This window comes from Urocitellus parryii, chromosome 8, assembly GCF_045843805.1.
Source record: "Urocitellus parryii isolate mUroPar1 chromosome 8, mUroPar1.hap1, whole genome shotgun sequence".
Classification (NCBI taxonomy): Eukaryota; Metazoa; Chordata; class Mammalia; order Rodentia; family Sciuridae; genus Urocitellus; species Urocitellus parryii.
Genome location: NC_135538.1, coordinates 138,055,313 through 138,072,702, shown reverse-complemented (window position 1 = coordinate 138,072,702; position 17,390 = coordinate 138,055,313). Strand labels below are relative to the sequence as shown.

The following is a 17,390-nucleotide window of genomic DNA, read 5'->3' as shown; positions in this document are numbered from 1 at the left end:
ATTTTTGCTGTACATTCACATATTTGGTATAACTAACTACAGTTTGCTTTTTCATTTAAACAAAGCCATTTTCAGTTATTCTTTGTATTGAGAATTAACTTATGATCTAAACAAATAATACTGCTTATAGATAATGAGGTTTTACTTGTTTAGTTGTATCTAGCTTACAATGTCAGATAGCCTTTTTGCAACTTTTTAGTAATTATTCTGAATTTCATTGGCCAGAAATTTATTCTTTGATTTTGATTCCTAAGTGGAAAGAAAATCATTGTATAAGTAGACATTCTTGTTTTGTCCACCAGTAGTATAACACATAGTTTTATAGCAAGGATAAAAGTCTTTTATTTTTATTATTTGTAGTACTGAGAGTTGAACCCAGTGGCACTTCGACACTGAGCTACATCTCCCAGACCTTTTTAACTCTTTATTTTGAGACAAGGTCTCCATAATTTGTTGAGGCTGACCTTGAGCCTCCTGAGTGGTGAGGATTATAGGTGTGTACCACTGCACCCAGTTAATTCTTTATATTAATGCTAGACATGATTTTACTCTTCTAGTGAATAAAATATTTGTTAGGAGTATGTTTTAACACTGGAAAAGAACATAATTTATTTACTAAGATCAGATGAAATTTTTTGATTGTGTTTTAAAAATTAGAATAAGCAACATAATGGAACTCTTTTGAAATACATTTCTCTTAGCGCAAGAGACCCATACAGAAAGTAGAAATGGGTACATCAAGTCAGAATGATGTTGACATGAGTTGGATTCCTCAAGAAACTTTGAATCAAATCAGTAAGTAGTCTTACAAACTTGGTGGGAAGTATTTCTCTTAAATGAAAATTAAATATTTTAGATTTAGCAAAAAAATATGTGGTAATACTACTTAGCATTTGTCTTTTCCATTGTGTAGAATCTAGAACAATGACTAATGAAGACTTTGAACATTTATTGTTTTTAGTATTTTTTTATACTTTCATTTAGAAATGCCTCCAAACCTGCAGTTTATTTACAAATGTGTGAATTCTTTACATTCCTAATCTTTTTCCTGTCTCTTTTCTTTCCTGTTGCTTCAGTGCAGAGTAGAAGAGGTGAGGCAATTAATTTTTCTAATGCTGTTTGCTAGAGTTTTGGGGGCTCTTGTATAGCGTATGAACGCTTTATAGCAAATTTGATGAGTAATGGAACAGTTTTCTAGTACTAAATTTTATTGGAAAAACCACTCACTAAACCTAAAATACTACCTGATAGTTTAACCTAACAGATCTTATTACATAGGCAGTTTGTTAAAATAACTATTTAATGAAGGAATTTTTTCCCTCCAGGTGAAGGACTTTTAAGAAGCATTTATTAGAAAGCAGTATGGCCTCATTGCACAGTTTTAGATTGTACAGTAGTGAAAAAGTCAGCTCCTGGCTTTACAAATCCCATTTTCAACAAATGATTGGTGTTAAGTTCACATTTGTATTATAGGTATTTTCTGTACATATGTTTCTATGAGTGTTCAGTACAGGTGGTTTTTCACTCTTTAAAAAAAATGCTAATAAATACCCTTATGTGTAAATTCATAGGACGACTTCTTGAATGTAGAATCAATAGGTCTCAGGTTATGTGCATTTTAATTTTTGTAGAAAATGTCCTATTTTCATTCCAAAAGTTAGTACTAATTTATATTCTCAGGGCTGTGTCCTCCAGTTTCACTAATCTTTCTTGAGTATTAAATGTTATGAGTGTTTTAATTTATCATTAAAGAATGAGGTTCAACTTTTTTATACATGGTATTTACTGACTTTAGTTTTTAGTTCCTTTTTTGTTTGTTTGTTTTTTGTTTTCCTTTGCTTGTTCAAGTCCTTAGTTTTAAAAATTGAATTGGCTCTCTGTGAGCTATCGCTCTCTATTCCAAATATAATTACCATATGACAGGTACTTTATTAAAAGTGAATACAAAATCTCAAGAGCTTGGTAGGATCTTCTAGGAAAGGAGGAAATCACTCCCAGGAACAGTCGACCTTTGTTTGGAGACTTGAACAGTTGGAGAAGGACTCTTCAAGGTTTTTTGTGCTATGCTAAATATTTTTGCCCTATCTTCTAGGCAAAAAGTAGCCATCAGACACTTTAAAGTAGATGAATAACAATTTTATGTTTTAAAAAGAATTTATGATAGCTTTGTGGAGGACAGCTGGCTACAGGAGCTACTGAAAGCCGAGATGCCAGTTGATGATTTCAGGAATGTACAGGAGAAATAATTAGGGCCTAAACTGAGGCAGAAGTGTTGAAAGATGTGCAGCATTGAGGACTTTTGATGATGCTGTTTTTGTTTGTTTTTGACTGTTGTGAGAAGGTGGAACCATTAATGTCCCATTGTCTGAGGGAGCAGCCAGAACACGTAGGATGGACAGGAATGAGTTTGGATTAGATGTGTTGGATAGGGGCTTGGAGGTGTGGCTCAATGAGAGTGTGTTTGCTTGGCATACACAAATACACAAGGCCCTGGGTTTGATCCTGGAAAAAAAAGACATGCTGAGTGGGAAGATCCTTAGAAATTCCTGGGTAAGGCAGTGCAGGAAGTGTTTAGAAGTTGCATAAATGAGTCCGGATTTAGAGACATAGAGAAATGATAACATAGGTCAATTCATAGGAGTAAATAATTTCTGTAAGGACTAATTGCTCATCATCCTGACACTCAGTATGTAGCTTGAAGTAGAGACCATAGCCTATTTATAGTTTATTAGATTTACTTATGAAATCTTTATATTTAAAATACACATTATCTATAAACAGTTAATTCAAAATGTCTTCTGCAGAATTAACTATCTCCTTTTTAAAAAAATAAAAGTTAATTAAAAAGTTATGTAATCCCAGTTATTTGGAAGGCTGGGACAAGAGGATCGCAAATTAAAGGCCAGCCAGGGCAGCTTAGTGGTAAACACTTGCCTTGCATGTTCAAGGCCCTGGGTTCTATCCCCAGCACTGGGGGAAAAAAAGAAAAACAAAAGCAAAAAACTGTTAAAGTCATAAAAATGGTTATGAAGCCACCACCTCCCAAAAAAAGTTTTTTTTATGTTACAAATAGATTGGGGAGTTGGTTTCATTGTACCTTTCTCCTAAACATCATCCATGAACTTAAAAGCTAAGAATTATTTCCCTGTGAAGCAAAATTTAATCTTGTATAATAGGAAGTAGGCAAAGTAGGTTTGTATCATTCACGTGTTTCCCAAGTGAGACTTGGTACTCAAAAGATGGTTGGCTTTAAGGTCACTAAAATTATTTACTTTTTTGAGATAGGGTCTCACTATATTGCCCAGGGTGGCCTTGAATTCTTAAAATAAAGTGATCTTCCTGTCACTACCTCCTGAATAGTTGGGCTGTAGGCGCACGTCACTGTGTCTGACAAAATACCATCACTTTTCAGGAAGTAACCATTTTATTTCATATAATGCCAGTTTGTGTTGAGATTTCTTCATTTAATTCAAATAATCCTTTACAACTTTTTGTTGTTGATTTTGATTTCATCAGGAAGATGAATTGCATCTAGTTTTTAAGTCTCTTACGTGCTTTTTAATTTATAATAGTGCCCAAAGTGCTTCTCCGAACAGTGTGTACATATCCCTGGGAAGTCTTGCGTGGAGGCAGGTTTGGACTCACTCAGTAACTCTTGGGTGGGGCCTCAGCTTTCCTGTGCCTGACAAGCCCCCAGCAATTCGGTGCTGCTGGTTCATACTGAGTAAAGAGGCTCTGAAAAGTCCTTCCTTCTAGAGTTGTCTCATAGTTTTCTCCAAGCATCTTTTAGCTAACATTTGTTGAAACTGGTAGCTAAGTCTGTTAAGTCTGGTTAACTTTAACTTCCTCATTTTTATCCCATAAGCAATTCTTCTTGCATCTCATGAAGCAGTACAACATCTGATTGCCCCACCGTGAGTGATGTTAAAGTGAGCGTAGGCTCTGGGTGCCAGCCTCAGGATCTTTCATAAGAAAGATGTGTCACAAGAGGTAGAATTAATGATTTTCAATTGTAATTTCTTCTATTTTAACTAATTGCCAAACTTTTATAAAGTAGCACTTTCATCAGCTGGAACTGTAGTCACCAATGTCCATTGGAAAGATAGGGTAAATGCTTAGTACTTCTCTTTAAACAATACTCAAAGAAAAAAGTTAGTATAAAAGCCACCCAAATGGTGACAGAAAGTTTTCCTCATTTTCTTTTTTAAAAAAATTACTGTATATAAACTTGGATTTTCGTGAAATCAGTATGTCTCAGTTAGCACGTACTTAAACTGAAATTCTTAGTTTTTAGCTCTTGGGATCCCTTTTAAATTGCTGTCAGTCTTAACCTTTTGACCTTCAAATGACTGGTTACCTACTGGTCCCCATGGAAATCCAAATTTATTCTGTACATTTTCTGCTCAAGATACAGAGCTGGTTGTGTCTTCAAAGACCCCTGAATGATACTAGAAACTAAAATGCTGGGATGTCATTAATTTTTGGCTTCTTGTTTCAGATGAAAATCTTTTAAAAATCATGTATTCATACAGATATGTTCAACTCAGTTTTAACCAATATTTTTATTTTCAACTCCAGGTTTTTTTCTTTTTTAGCTGTAGATGGACATAATATCTTTATTTATTTTTATGTGGTGCTGAGAATCAAACCCAGTGCCTCACACATGGGAGGCAAGCGCTCTACCACTGAGTTACAACCCCAGCCCCTCAACTCAATTTTAACCAATATTTTTATTTGATTTTGTACTTGAATTTTTTTTCCTTCCTCTTATGCTTAATTCTTTAGCGCCCTGACTCTCAAACACAAGCATTCCTTGGAATAACCAGGAGGGCTTGTTCAGCACAGATTGTTGAGTCTCCCATCCCTAGAGTTTCCAATTGAGCAGGTATAGGGTGAGACCCAAGAATCTGAGCATCTAAGTTCTCAGGTGATCTTGATGGAGCTGTGCAGGACCATCCTTTGAGAGCCACTATGGTAGAAGATGGTTTTAGAGTAAAGAACTTGAGCCAAATTGCAGATAGCTTAGGAAAAACAGCTATTTCTTTCAAAGTTGGGACATGAACTTTATATACTTGAGGACAGAATAAAGAAAACCAAGAGAAAATTGTGAAGAACGTGGAACAGAGCATGTGTTTGGAAGTAAGAGACACCCTAAGCTTTGAGGGCTTAGCTTTGCAGAGGAGCAGTCTGACACCTCAGGGTTCAAGAGCCTGAGAGGTGAGAGAACTCTCCTCTCATCACAGTGTAAGAGTCTTGGAAGCAATTCGAACCCAATACTAAGCAGGTTTTTCCTGATAAAATTTTGTTTGGGGTTAGGGTGCTTCTTCCCCAAAGTTTTTTGTTTTGTTTTTTAAACTATAAAGTGACAGGTTAGCTAATTTTCATAAAGTATGGGATTTTTGCTTAATAATTGTATTTTAAGTCTACATAAGGAAACCTGAATCAGAAACTTTTGAGAATGTAGCCTTATGTAATTTAGCTTAATGCTATGGGTCAAAACCCAGGGCCTTGAGCATCTAGGGCACAAGCCATTGATACACACCAGTAGTTCCAGCTCCTTGGAAGGCTCAGGCAGGAGGATCACGTATAAGGCCAGCATAGGCAACTTAGACTCTGTCTCCAAATAAAGACAGTGGGATTTAGCTCAGTGATAGAGCACCTGTAGGTTCAGTCCCCAGTGGATCAAAAGAAAATGAAAGACTAACAGAAGGTATGTCTAGTCTTTCTTTTTTTAAAGAAATTTCTACCACCAGTATTTTTTAAAAAGAAAGAGGGCTGGGGCTGTAGCTCAGTGGCATAGCACTTGCCTAGCATGTGTTGAGGCCCTGGGTTTAAACCTCAGCACCACATAAAAATAAACAAACAAAATAAAGCATTCTGTCCATCTACAACTACAAAAATTAAAAAAAATTAAAAAAAGAAAATTTTAGATGATTTTTCTTACTGACTCAAAATAGAAGTACTCAAAACATGTTTATTTTCTCTTAAGTAAATGCTACTAAGAATCTAGTATAAGAAATAAAGGAAGAGATTTTTAAAAATATGCTTATGTGAATGGAATGGCTTTACATTGAATACTAATTTCCTTTTATCTGATGGCTCATTCCAGATAAATTTGTATAATTGCAAAAAATTATGTAAACTGCAGGACTGCATTTATAAATTTAGTTTTTTTGGTAGCGAGGATTGAACCCAGGAACTCAGTGACATCCCCAGCCCTCTTTTGTATTTTATTTAGAGACAGGGTCTCACTGAGTTGCTTAGCGCCTCACCATTGCTGAAGCTGGCTTTGAACTCGTGATCCTCCTGTTGCAGCCTCCCGAGCCACTGGGTTTACAGGTGTGCTCCACCGCACCCAGCTGTATTTTTAAGAGTTTATTTGTGCATGAACATGTTAAATTGTAGAATTCAGGATTCTTGCATGGTGTCTGCAATGGTATAGTTACCAATATCAGATATTTTTTTCCTCAAAAAAAATGTTGCAAATTTTCATTTTAACTGGAGTAACCCTTGAAGGATTGTCTTACAGGTTATTTTAAAAGCTTGTAGCTAGGTAAGAGATTGTACCATAGATGTTATCCTTGCATGGATGTGTGTTTTGAACTGGTGATGAAGTTGAAGGAAGTGCTTTTGCCGGTCTTTTTGCATGTAGTATAAGTAAGCTGGCAAGCTTAAGATATTCTCTCTCTCTCTCTTTTTTTTTTTCCCCCCCAGATAAAGCTTCACCAAGAAGGCTGCCCAGGAAGCGGGCACAGAAGAGATCAGTGGGATCTGATGAGTAAATGTTCCTTTGTGCAACAATTCAGTCTGTACTTACCCTGCCCTAATGTTTTTCGGCCTGATGGGAATTAGTGCAGAGAAGCCATATCACCATAGAAGGCAACTACTACTTATGTGTGGACTGAGCAATCAGAGTCAGTGGCGATAATATTGCTGAAAATGCACTGCATTCGTTTTTCTAAAGTAACAAATTTTGGGGTTTTTTTGGAAACCATTAAAATCTATGTGTGCGTGTGTATGTATGTGAGCAGTTGGTCTTACCAGAATCATTGTTGAACTGCCTGAAGTATGCCTTTAGAATACTAAGTATAATGCCATCTTTCTTCCTTTTAGATACTTTTTGATTTTTATCCCCAAATACAATGAATATTTGCCTCCAATATAATTGTAGATACCCTACCTTGAACTGTTTTAAGTGAAGAAATAATTTGTTTCTTCCATGGAATTGCTCAAATCCCAACTGATGGCACAAATTAGCATTTTGGTTGTGGTTGCCCTCTTATAATTAGTATTCTAAAGGCACAAGCAGGAGATGCTGCTTTTTTAGCAGTAGAATTGTTTTGGGTATTTTTATGTTGTTTACTATAATGCATACCTTAAGGAAACTTCCCATATGGATTCAAGGAATTTTCGTTATCTCTTGAGCAACAAAATTGTGAAACATGAAAATTCTGATATTGATATATGAATCCTAATCCTACCCATTTTTTAACAAAAAGGAAATAGTACATTTGTGCAAACTGAGGGAGAGATCTGGAATGATCTTAGACACACTTAGGTTTTTTGGTTTTGTTTTTGTGGTCCTAGGATTCAAACCCAGGGCCTTGTGCTTGCTAATAAGCAACTGCTGTACCACTGTGCTACAGCCCCAGCCCTTGTTTTATTTGGTTTTTTAAAAAGGAAATTTTGCTCTTCTTAGTAAAAGTACCCTTTCTTAAGAAATACTGCCTTGTTCTGCAGATCAAGCAGATCAAAGTGTAGGAACAGATATATTCCAACTCATCTTAATCTCCAAAAACATGAACTGGAAATTTTTAAAGCAGTCACACAGTTGTTTGTTATATAATATTTGGGGGATTTTGATTATTTTGTACCTTTTTTTTGGGGGGGGGGTTAATTCGGAAAATTCCAAAAGTTTAAGCACTTAGGACCTCAGAACCAAAATTAAGTTGGACTTCATAAAATCCTTTAGGGACAAAAAGACTGAGAAAATAAAATCCTTTTAGTAGGATTTTATGTAGTAAATTAAGTTTTGGCACTATTGTCAGACTATAAAGGATAAATTAAAAGTTACTATGAACAAATCCCCCCCTTCCCCTGATCCCCCTTTCTGTCTTTAAGCCACATATTCCCACATATTTTTTATAACCAAATAGTAAATGAAATTTTAGTGGCTCCTTAATTCCTGACTTCTGTGTTCACTCTCATCATCTTCAATATAATCCCCCAACACACACACACACTCATGCCCACACATACAAAAAAAGAAATGATAATAAAAGAAAAAATATACAAACAAATCTTTTTCAAGCTGTTTTAAGTATTTAAACATCTGAGCCAAAACCAGTGACGTTAGAAGTTATTGTTTAATTGTTGATCATTTTGCAAGTAGGGACTGAGATGTCGCATTACCTATATTGGCATTGCTGGACTATAAACTTTCTAAACCTTTAATATGAAGTGTTTGAGTATTTAATTGGGATGTATGTTCAGTAGTTTATTTTGAAAAGTTTTGTGAGGTCTAAGTAACTTGTAATATAGGAAACTGTTCTTCCTCTCAAGGAAAATTTTCCAGAATATTTTTGTTACTATCTAAGTTTGTGAAACTACTAGAACATAATGCAGTAAGGTGTAATTACAAAATTTTAAATGACCTCTAGAGAGTATTACTGAATATGTAGGCAGTACAAAACCATACAGAGTTACAGCTGCCGGCCCTTCTCACTCCGAAGTAATTTGCCTTATATACCAGCCCTTCCATTTCTGAGGTTCAAATTAGTGCCCTAGAAATGTAGAATGTATTATTTGTTATGTTTTATTTTTTATTATAGATTGGTAACAGTTGAAATCTCTTAAATCCTTAGATGCCAGGGCTCTACCATAGCATCAGTAAGTATTTAGCAGAAACTAACTCCATAATGAATGGAATTCGATTCCACACATGGTTTGTTCAAGCACACTTAATAAGTAGCCTATTTTTAAATGTCTTTTTTAAATGTAAATACTTGGATGAGTTTTCTTTGTTTTAATATATTCATTTGCTATACCAATCATGGTTTCAGAATTTACTTTATGAACAGTTTGGTTTCAGAATCCGTAATATGAACTTAAGCCTCTCGTCTGTTAAATCTGCCACCTCCATGTGTGGGAATGTGCTCACTAAGCATAGAGCTTGCTGTGGTTGTGTAGCTTTATTATTCTAGTTATGGTCTAGCCAAGTTAGGGGCAGTTAGGGCTGGTCCTCAAAGCTTTGCCTGAGGAGAGGAAAGGTAAATGGGGCCTCAGAGAAGCCTACTGGGCGATGGTAGAAATCAGAAGGCAAGAAGCATTGACATGATGTTAATGAAGTTTTTAATCTTAAGTAGCTTTAGAAAGTGACTTTGAGAGGCAGAAAAGGTATATTTAGACCTTAAGAAAATAAATAGAGCTGTTGCCTTAAATGTGCATTTATGCCAGGTGTGGTGGTACACTCTTGTTATCCTGGCATTATCACAAGTTCAAGGCCAGCCTGGGCAACTTGGTGAGACTCTGTCTCAATAAATAAAAAGGACTGGGAAGTAGCACAGTGGTTAAATGCCCTGTTTTTAATCTCAGTACAACCCCTAAAGGAAAAAAAAGGTGTATTTGTAGCACATATGCCTAGAATTGTATTTTGGCTAAGTTGAGAAGTAAATAATATAATATTGAAATCTTGAATGACTTATTTTGGAGGTATAGTAGATGATATTATAATATGCAAGGCTCATATGTTATTATTTTGCAGTACAGGGATATCCAAACCCTGAGTATGAAGAGAGATTTGCTTGGATAGTGCATTTAAATAATGAACAAAAAAAATTTTTTTGAGACAAGGTTTCATCATATTAACTCAGGCTGGCCTCAACTACTAGGTTCCCCTGCTTTGGCCTCTGGAGTAACTGGAACTACAGATGTACACCATTGCACCTGGCATGAGTAATTTTTTAACTCAAGACATCGTCTCTTGCCAAGATTTTGATAGGCTATACTTTTGAATTTTCAGTCTTTACTTCCAAAATTAGATGTTGGTATAAACTTAGGGACATTTCTAGATACAATTGAAGTTACTTTCATGGTTTTGAATGGCATTATTCATAGCTATAGAGCTAAAGTCTGTACATTTTCTCTAATTAAAATCCTATTTTCTTTGAACTACCATTTCCAGCTTAGTGAAGAACAAGATCCTTGTTATTCGGGTAAGTGGACTGTTAGGTTTCACTGTTAGTCTGATCTGTATATGAGAACATCACCCTTAAAGGATTTTTCTGCCTTTTGCTGCTAGGGATTGAATCCAGGTGCATTCTATTCCTGAGCTACATCTCCAGCCCTTTTTATTTTTTATTTTGAGACAGGATCTCACTGCATTGCCAAAGCTGCTTCTAACTTGCCATCCTCTTGCTACAGCCTCCCGAGTAGGTGGGATTATGTGTGTGCACCACTGCACCCAGCCTCTCAGAGGATATTTAGGAAGAAAGAACAATATGAACTGACTTGCAGACATCTAAACAATTGCTTGAATTTTGCTTTGAATTGTATGAATGTTGCTAACTAATATTTATATGATTTTATCCTTTTTTGATTAGACAAAAGCTTGAATTCTTAATGGTACTAAATTATATCACCTGATGTTCTGGGAATTTTTGGTTGGTTGGGTTTGTTTGTTTTAGGTTTGGGAATTTTTAAGAACAGAGTTTGAGGGATGGAGTTGTGGCTTAGTGGTAGAGCGCTTGCCTGTCACACGTGTGGACACTGTGTTCCATCCTCAGCGTCACACAAGTAAAGATATCATGTCCATCTACAACTAAAAAACAAAACAAAACAAAACAAAAAAAAGCATGGCTGGGTATGGTGGTATGTGTCTATAATCCCAGTTTCTTTGGCGGCTGAGTTAGGAGATCACAAGTTGAAGCTCAGACTGGGCAACTTGGCAAGACCCTGTCCCAAAATAAAAAAGTCTGACAATGTGATAGAGTAATAGAGTGCCCCTGGGCTCACTCCCCAGTACCTCAAATAAATAGAGTGCTTAGGTTTGGACACCATGTGTAGATGCTTTTCAAGGAAGCAGAAAGAGAAGGGAACTCATAAAGTTATCAATTATTGTTTCAGAGTTGTCTTTTTTCTAAAACTCAATGTTCTTTCTCTATTCCTTGTGTAAGTTGGAAATTTTATAAAACCAAGCATTTGGACATCTTAAAAATACTTGTTTTTCAGGGCTGGGGTTGTGGCTCAGCGGTAGAGTGCTTGCCTAACATGTGTGAGGCCCTGGGTTCGATCCTCAGTACCACATAAAAGTAAATAAATAAGATGAAGTTATTTTGTCCAATTACCACTAAAAAATAAATATTAGAAAAAAAGAATTTAAAAATTAAATTCTTGTTTTTCAGAATCCAGCAACCAGAAAGTTCCTAGGACCTTGCTACTGAATATACATAAATGCATACATAAATGTTTGCCTGCTGTACAGCAGTGTACACATTCCATTCAGTGCCAGAGCACCATAAAACCCCAGTCTTCTACACTGTTTTAAATTGATTTGTTGTGGTATGTATATATAGTTATTTGAAATTGACATTTTATTTTTATGATAAATCAGTTACAGTACCCTGTTTATTACAAGACATACCTCTTTAAAGTAAAGACTGCTTCCCTGCTAAACAGAAGGATAGTCTTTAAAAACATCTTCTGCAAGAGAGGTCTAAAAAGTTGATTGGGTTTTAAGCTGTGAAGGGTTGAAAGATATCTGCATTAAGATGAAAGTAGGGTGTCTGCTTGGGTGGTACAACCAAGTAGCACTAGATCTGTGGTTCCAGCTTAAGGCTTCTTTCTAGTTTCTTTTTCTTCAGTTATTGATTTAGGCACAGTGGAATATTTAAAAAAAAATCAGTATATTGTACCTGAAAAACACAGTGTAGCTTTCATCTCTAAATCATAGTCAATTGTGTCTTGTTTGTACCTCTGCTGGCCCTTACGCACACTTATGGACGATTCATCTTCCCTGATGGTAAACTGAGCCCTATATTTTGTTTGTATTTTTTTATCCCTAGTTTCTAGTTCATAATTATGTGGAAATCCATTACAAGTGTTAAAAGAAACAACAGGAATCTCTGGGCTAGTTTTCACTTGCATTCTTCCCTGTGATTATAATGGCTTATAAATATTCCTGGTGATAATCCAGTAGTGTCATTGGCAGTTTCATCATGAGTTTGAAATCGTGGTATGGTGTAGTCTTTTATATGTTGAGATATCTTAAAATGTCATAATTGTATGGTTCCATTAACCTTCAGTCCCCTGCTTAGTACAGTATTATTAAATGAATATAGCCCAGTGGTGCACACCTGTAATCCCAGTGACTTGGGAGGCTAAGGCAGGAGGATCGCCAGCCTTTACAACTTAGTGAGACCCTGTCTCAAATTTTTAAAAAAGAGCTGGGGATGTAGCTCAGTGGCAAAGTACCCCTAGATTCAATCCCTAGTATCAGGGGGAAAAAAAGTTATTTAATGGTTTGTTCTTTAATGCTAATTGTTTAGTAAAAGAAAAGAATGAACAAACTTCATGTTACACTGCCTTGATTCAGATCCCAGTCCCCTCTTAGTTATAGGCAAGTTGTATAACTTAACTATGTCGGTGTCAGGTGCTGTCTGGTACCTGCCTCCTAGGGTTGTATGTCAAGTACTTAAACACTACCTAGTATGGGGTAAGCCGTGGGTGATTACTCTTATTGTTGTAAAGCACTGTGTTAAAGCAACACCCCATGAAGCACAGGAGTCAAGCTATATGTAGTATATGGCACTTTGGGGACTTCAGTGTGTAGTAAGAAGTACATTCTACTAAGTATTCAAGCTAATGTTCTTTTTTGGCTAAAGGGTAAAAGTTGTGAGATGGGTGTGTAACATGGCTCGCATTGTAGATTTCGTAATGAACCAGATAGTAAGGCTGGCAAGGGGCATCTTTGTACTCAATCTGTTAGAGCCTGTACGTCTGGTGGGTTCCTTTTCAGAATGTTTGAAGAGGCTACCTATTTTCCACTGATGCTCTTGGTGTTCAACTGATCTCAGAATTTCTTTCAGTATCAGACTGAGCCTCCCAGAGACAGTCTTATTTCTGAATAAATTGTTTCCAGAAGTCATACTGGTCTGTTAACCTGCCTTAAATTTGTCAAAACAGGTGCTTACAGTCAAAAGGCACTTTGGGAAGGATGATGAGCGATTCCTTAGGCCAGGAGAGTGTTCAGGGTGAGCTGTCCAACACTTGCTCTGTGCTCCTTCATATATTTTCACAGTGTCCTCTCAGCTCCCCTAGAGGACCCTCTTGTTCCCCAGGAGCCCTGCAGCTCCCATTCTTCACAGGGGGTCGGTCTCAGCGGGGGTTGGCATGAGGAGGCCTGGGCTGGGCTGTGGCGCACAGTAGCCTCACCACATTCTAGCTGCAGCTTGGGCCTTGCTTGGTGCTTCATAGACCTCAAGAGGCTTTCTGAATTTTTTCTGCTGACACAATCCAGAGTCAAAAGACACATTTGCAAATACTTTGGACAAGTTTGTAAAGACCTGTTGCCATGATTCATGATAGAAAGTAGAAAGCTGTTGACCCCAAGTACACATGAGAACGGGTTTCATCCCCTGGGTCTCCTGAGCAGTTTGTTCAGAGCTGTGTGCTTTTTAAGGTCATGTGTTGAATACTTTGGCCTGTGACCTTTTCATACGGATGTACTCGTAGGTTTGACTGTTCAGGTCAAGGGCAAGCTGCAGTGGGGACATCAGACCAAGAGTAGCTGCTCACTGCTCGGTACAAGGCCAGGTCCACAGGCAGGACGGTGGCTGATGTCCACTCTAATGGCAGCAGGAGGCTGTTGTCCTGTTTTCTTAGTTGAAGTCCACCTGAGTAGCAGACAACTGGTATGTTCCAAGGCCCCTGCCAAGAAGTCCTCATGTTTCAGGAACCACTAGGGAGAGTGACGGCCACCTGGCTGACAGCACCCTCAGTCCCATCTCAAGGAGCAGCCCTGCGTGAGCACTCGTGGTCCTGTCCACACACAAGGACTGTGCTGTGTGGCCACGCTCCCAGCGTGCACAGAGCTGTGAGTCTTGATGGCTGAGCCTCCTCTTCATTGTCACCAGCTCCTGTTCCTCACAGGTTCCAGGTGGTTCTTTCTCTCCATTACGTAAGCCTTCTTCCCCCAACCCTCATCTCTGGCTCCTTTCCTTTGTGCCCACTGAAATGGAAATCTTCCTGAGTCTTCAGGATTCTCCGTCTCCATCTGCATCCCTGCCTCGTTTTTCCCCCCGTTTCTCAAAATATCTCCTTTTGATATTTGGCCTCTTTTTGTTAGGCTTGAAGTTCCTTCTGATTCAGCTTCTGCCCCCCAAAGCCTGCTCTTGGATCTCATGGCACCCTGCTTGCCCCAGAATCTTCTTCACTCTCCTTCCTCCACTCATGCATTTCACCCACTGACCCCCAGACTCATCCTCACTTCCAGGACCCTGATCTCAGCCCCCATTTCTCTGAGTGATTTGTTGCCTAGCCTGGAACTCAGGTTTGCTCTTCTGTTCGGTGCTCTGCCCCGAACAGCTGGCTGTCCTCTCATTACTTCAGTCCTCATGTTTTAGCTCTAAATTACTCTATTTCATGCCATTCAAACCACCTGTGAGACATTTTCACTTAAAGTCTATTATAACCCAAAACAACACAGATGTTCACTTAAATCTCCCCGTCCGACCTGGTGCCATGGCTCTCCACTTCTCCAACTTTGAATCCTAGAGACCTAAATATGGTATTTAATAAATGATTACTAATTCTAGCTGTGCTGTTAATTAAAATTAGATTTCAGTTCTCTCCCCTTTAAAATCTAAGAAATAAGAACTTTAAAGAAATCTAAATTTATTCAGTTTGGGCAAAATCTTACCTCTGTTCAAAATACCTTTATCTTTCCTGATTCACTGAAGAGGTCTTGGATTTGCTATTTTAATTTTAGCACTTGCATACTTGAAATGTGTCCTGGCAGCATAGTTTAATCAGGGTTATTGTAAAACAGGGTGAGGTTTCTTGTAATTATGTCAGAAAATGTCATTTGGGTATCATTTGGGTTTTGTCAATGAAAGTAGGAATAAGGAATCCATAGAATTATTGTGCAGCTTGAGAAATATTTCTGCTCTTTGAGTATCTGGAAAAGTCTGGTAAACCTAAGGTATAAGTGAGTGCCCTTCTTTCTTGTTATTTCTGACGTACTGCTGAACTGCTCCACTGTTCTATCAAAGGCATCTGTTTATACATATCCTGTAATTAAAGCTGATCTTGAGTGTCCACGTGCAGTATGACATGTTCCCTAAAGTGCCAGCACATATTATTGCTTGGGCTTAAAGATGAGAAGCACAAAAGGGAATCTAAAATACTAAACAAAGAAGTTACAATTTAAATTTCCCCTTGGAAAGTATAAGAAAAGGTTTACACACTTTCTGCATATAAAATTTCGCCATTTCAAACAAGACTGGTGATGTACAGTCAAGGTGACTCCACATGAGTTTCACATGTGCATTTGGACTGTCGACTCTTTAGGTAATGGTCATAAGTGACTCCCTTGCTTCTCCCAGTCATACTGAGTTTGGGTGCCTCCAGTTGCATCCACTTCATATTCTGACCAGTTAAACATTCTGAGCACGCAGAGCAGGGGCTGTGATCGAGTTCTCTGCCTAGATAACTCAGAAAGGCAATAGTAACCTAGATTTCCTTCAAGAATTGTTCTGAGCAGTAGAACTGTGTTCTTCGAAGAAAAAGTGACTTTTGATTAGAGGCTGTGCAAATTGGAGAATCAGTCTTTGTAACTCTGTAATGTTTTTGGTCTTCTGCTGGAAAGAAAAAAATGCTTCGAAGAATGAAAAAAAAATCAGGACAGTAAGAAGCAGCCTTTTTCTGTCTTCTCTACAGTGCTTGAAACACTCAGTATTTCGGATTAATCCGAAGCCTAATTAAAGAAATATACCAAAATGCTAAAGCAATTTTTGTGCTAGCGTGGTGAATCTTTTTCCTTTTCAAAATGTTTGTAATGTGCTTATATTTTATATTGGAAGCAATAAATGAGAATGTTAAATTTATCTGAGCCTCTGACAATGAGTATAATAATCACAGTGGTTATGGGCAGTTTTCCTGTAGCCAAAAAGAAAATGAGCCACTTTTAAAAATAGAAAACCCTTGGAGGAGCCAGTGTGGTGGAGCGCACCTATAATCTCAGCGGTGTGGAGGCTGAGGCAGGAGGATCGTGAGCTCAAAGCCAGCCTCAGAAAACACAAGGCACTAAGCAACTCAGTGAGACCCTGTCTCTAAATAAAATATAAAATAGGGCTGGGGATGTGGCTCTGTGGATGAGTGCTCCTGAGTTCAATCCCTGGTAGCCCACCCCCCCCCAAAAAAACCTTGGAGGTAGTTTTTTCCCCGCAGATTCTTGTCTGTCTTTTCCCTCTGCTCTGAGCTGGGTGGTGCGAGGCCAAGCTCGCTGCTGCACCCCTGTCCCACAGGAGCCTGAGCCTGCCCGGCTGAAAAACCTTCCTGGGCTTCCACCCTCTGTAGGCTCTGGTCTTCCCCTTCTTTGCCCCCACCTGTACCCACCCCTCATCCGCTAGCACCACACTCAGCAGCGGCTCCCTTGGCTGTCATCCCCTCTGCCTGGGCTCAGCCCCGCTTCCCTGGCTGTCTGCCTCCCGCCTCCCCAGCCGAGGCTCCCCATGGAGGCACCATCTGAGCCTAGGAGTCACACAGCCAGCTTTGTTGCCCTCATCCACTTGCCTCTGCCCTTGCATTGTGAAATGTGAGCTTTAAGACAAGAATTGTTCAAGTCACCAGATTGTCAAGTCTTAAAACAGTACTGGTTGCTGTTCAATAAATGTGAATTCTAAAATCATCACAGCCACACACAGTGAAATGGGTACATCCTCACTTTGCAAATAAGGAAGTTTGCAAAAAAAAAAAAATTGCAGAAAATCCCCAAAACAACAAGGAAAACCTCAGTTATTAGGTGGCAGAACTGAGATTCGAACACAGGTTTGTCTTGTCTGGAGCCTTCACGTGGTTAGGCTGCCTCCCTCCTAACATGTAGTTTTTTCCAGACCTCCCAATTCACTGAAAACCAGGAGGAAGGTAGGAGTTGAGTCCCCCACGCTGGGATTCCCAGATGCACAAACTCAAGTTGGAATTTCCAGACTCACCAGTGCACCTGGGGGATTCTGTGCCAAAATGAGCCTGGAATGGCATTTTGGTTGTATATTGCAGCTTGGCCAAGAGGCATCTCCCAAGATGAGAACTAAGAAAACTGGCAACAGAGTGTGCAGGAGTGGTTTGTGTGCAGTTCCATTGTGAGTTCTCTGAGCTGAAGTTAGTTGCTGAGG

General features: G+C 38.4%; 1 protein-coding gene across 1 annotated transcript in view; it reads left to right on the top strand.

The window, feature by feature from the left end:
* Ssr1 (signal sequence receptor subunit 1) overlaps positions 1 to 17,390 on the top strand; it is a 36,352-nt gene that overhangs the window by 13,126 nt on the left and 5,836 nt on the right. Inside the window, exons 7-8 of the mRNA XM_026384619.2 lie at positions 702 to 795; positions 6,715 to 6,778. Coding sequence (XP_026240404.1) covers positions 702 to 795; positions 6,715 to 6,778 — 158 coding nt within the window. The remainder of the gene's footprint in view (positions 1 to 701; positions 796 to 6,714; positions 6,779 to 17,390) is intronic.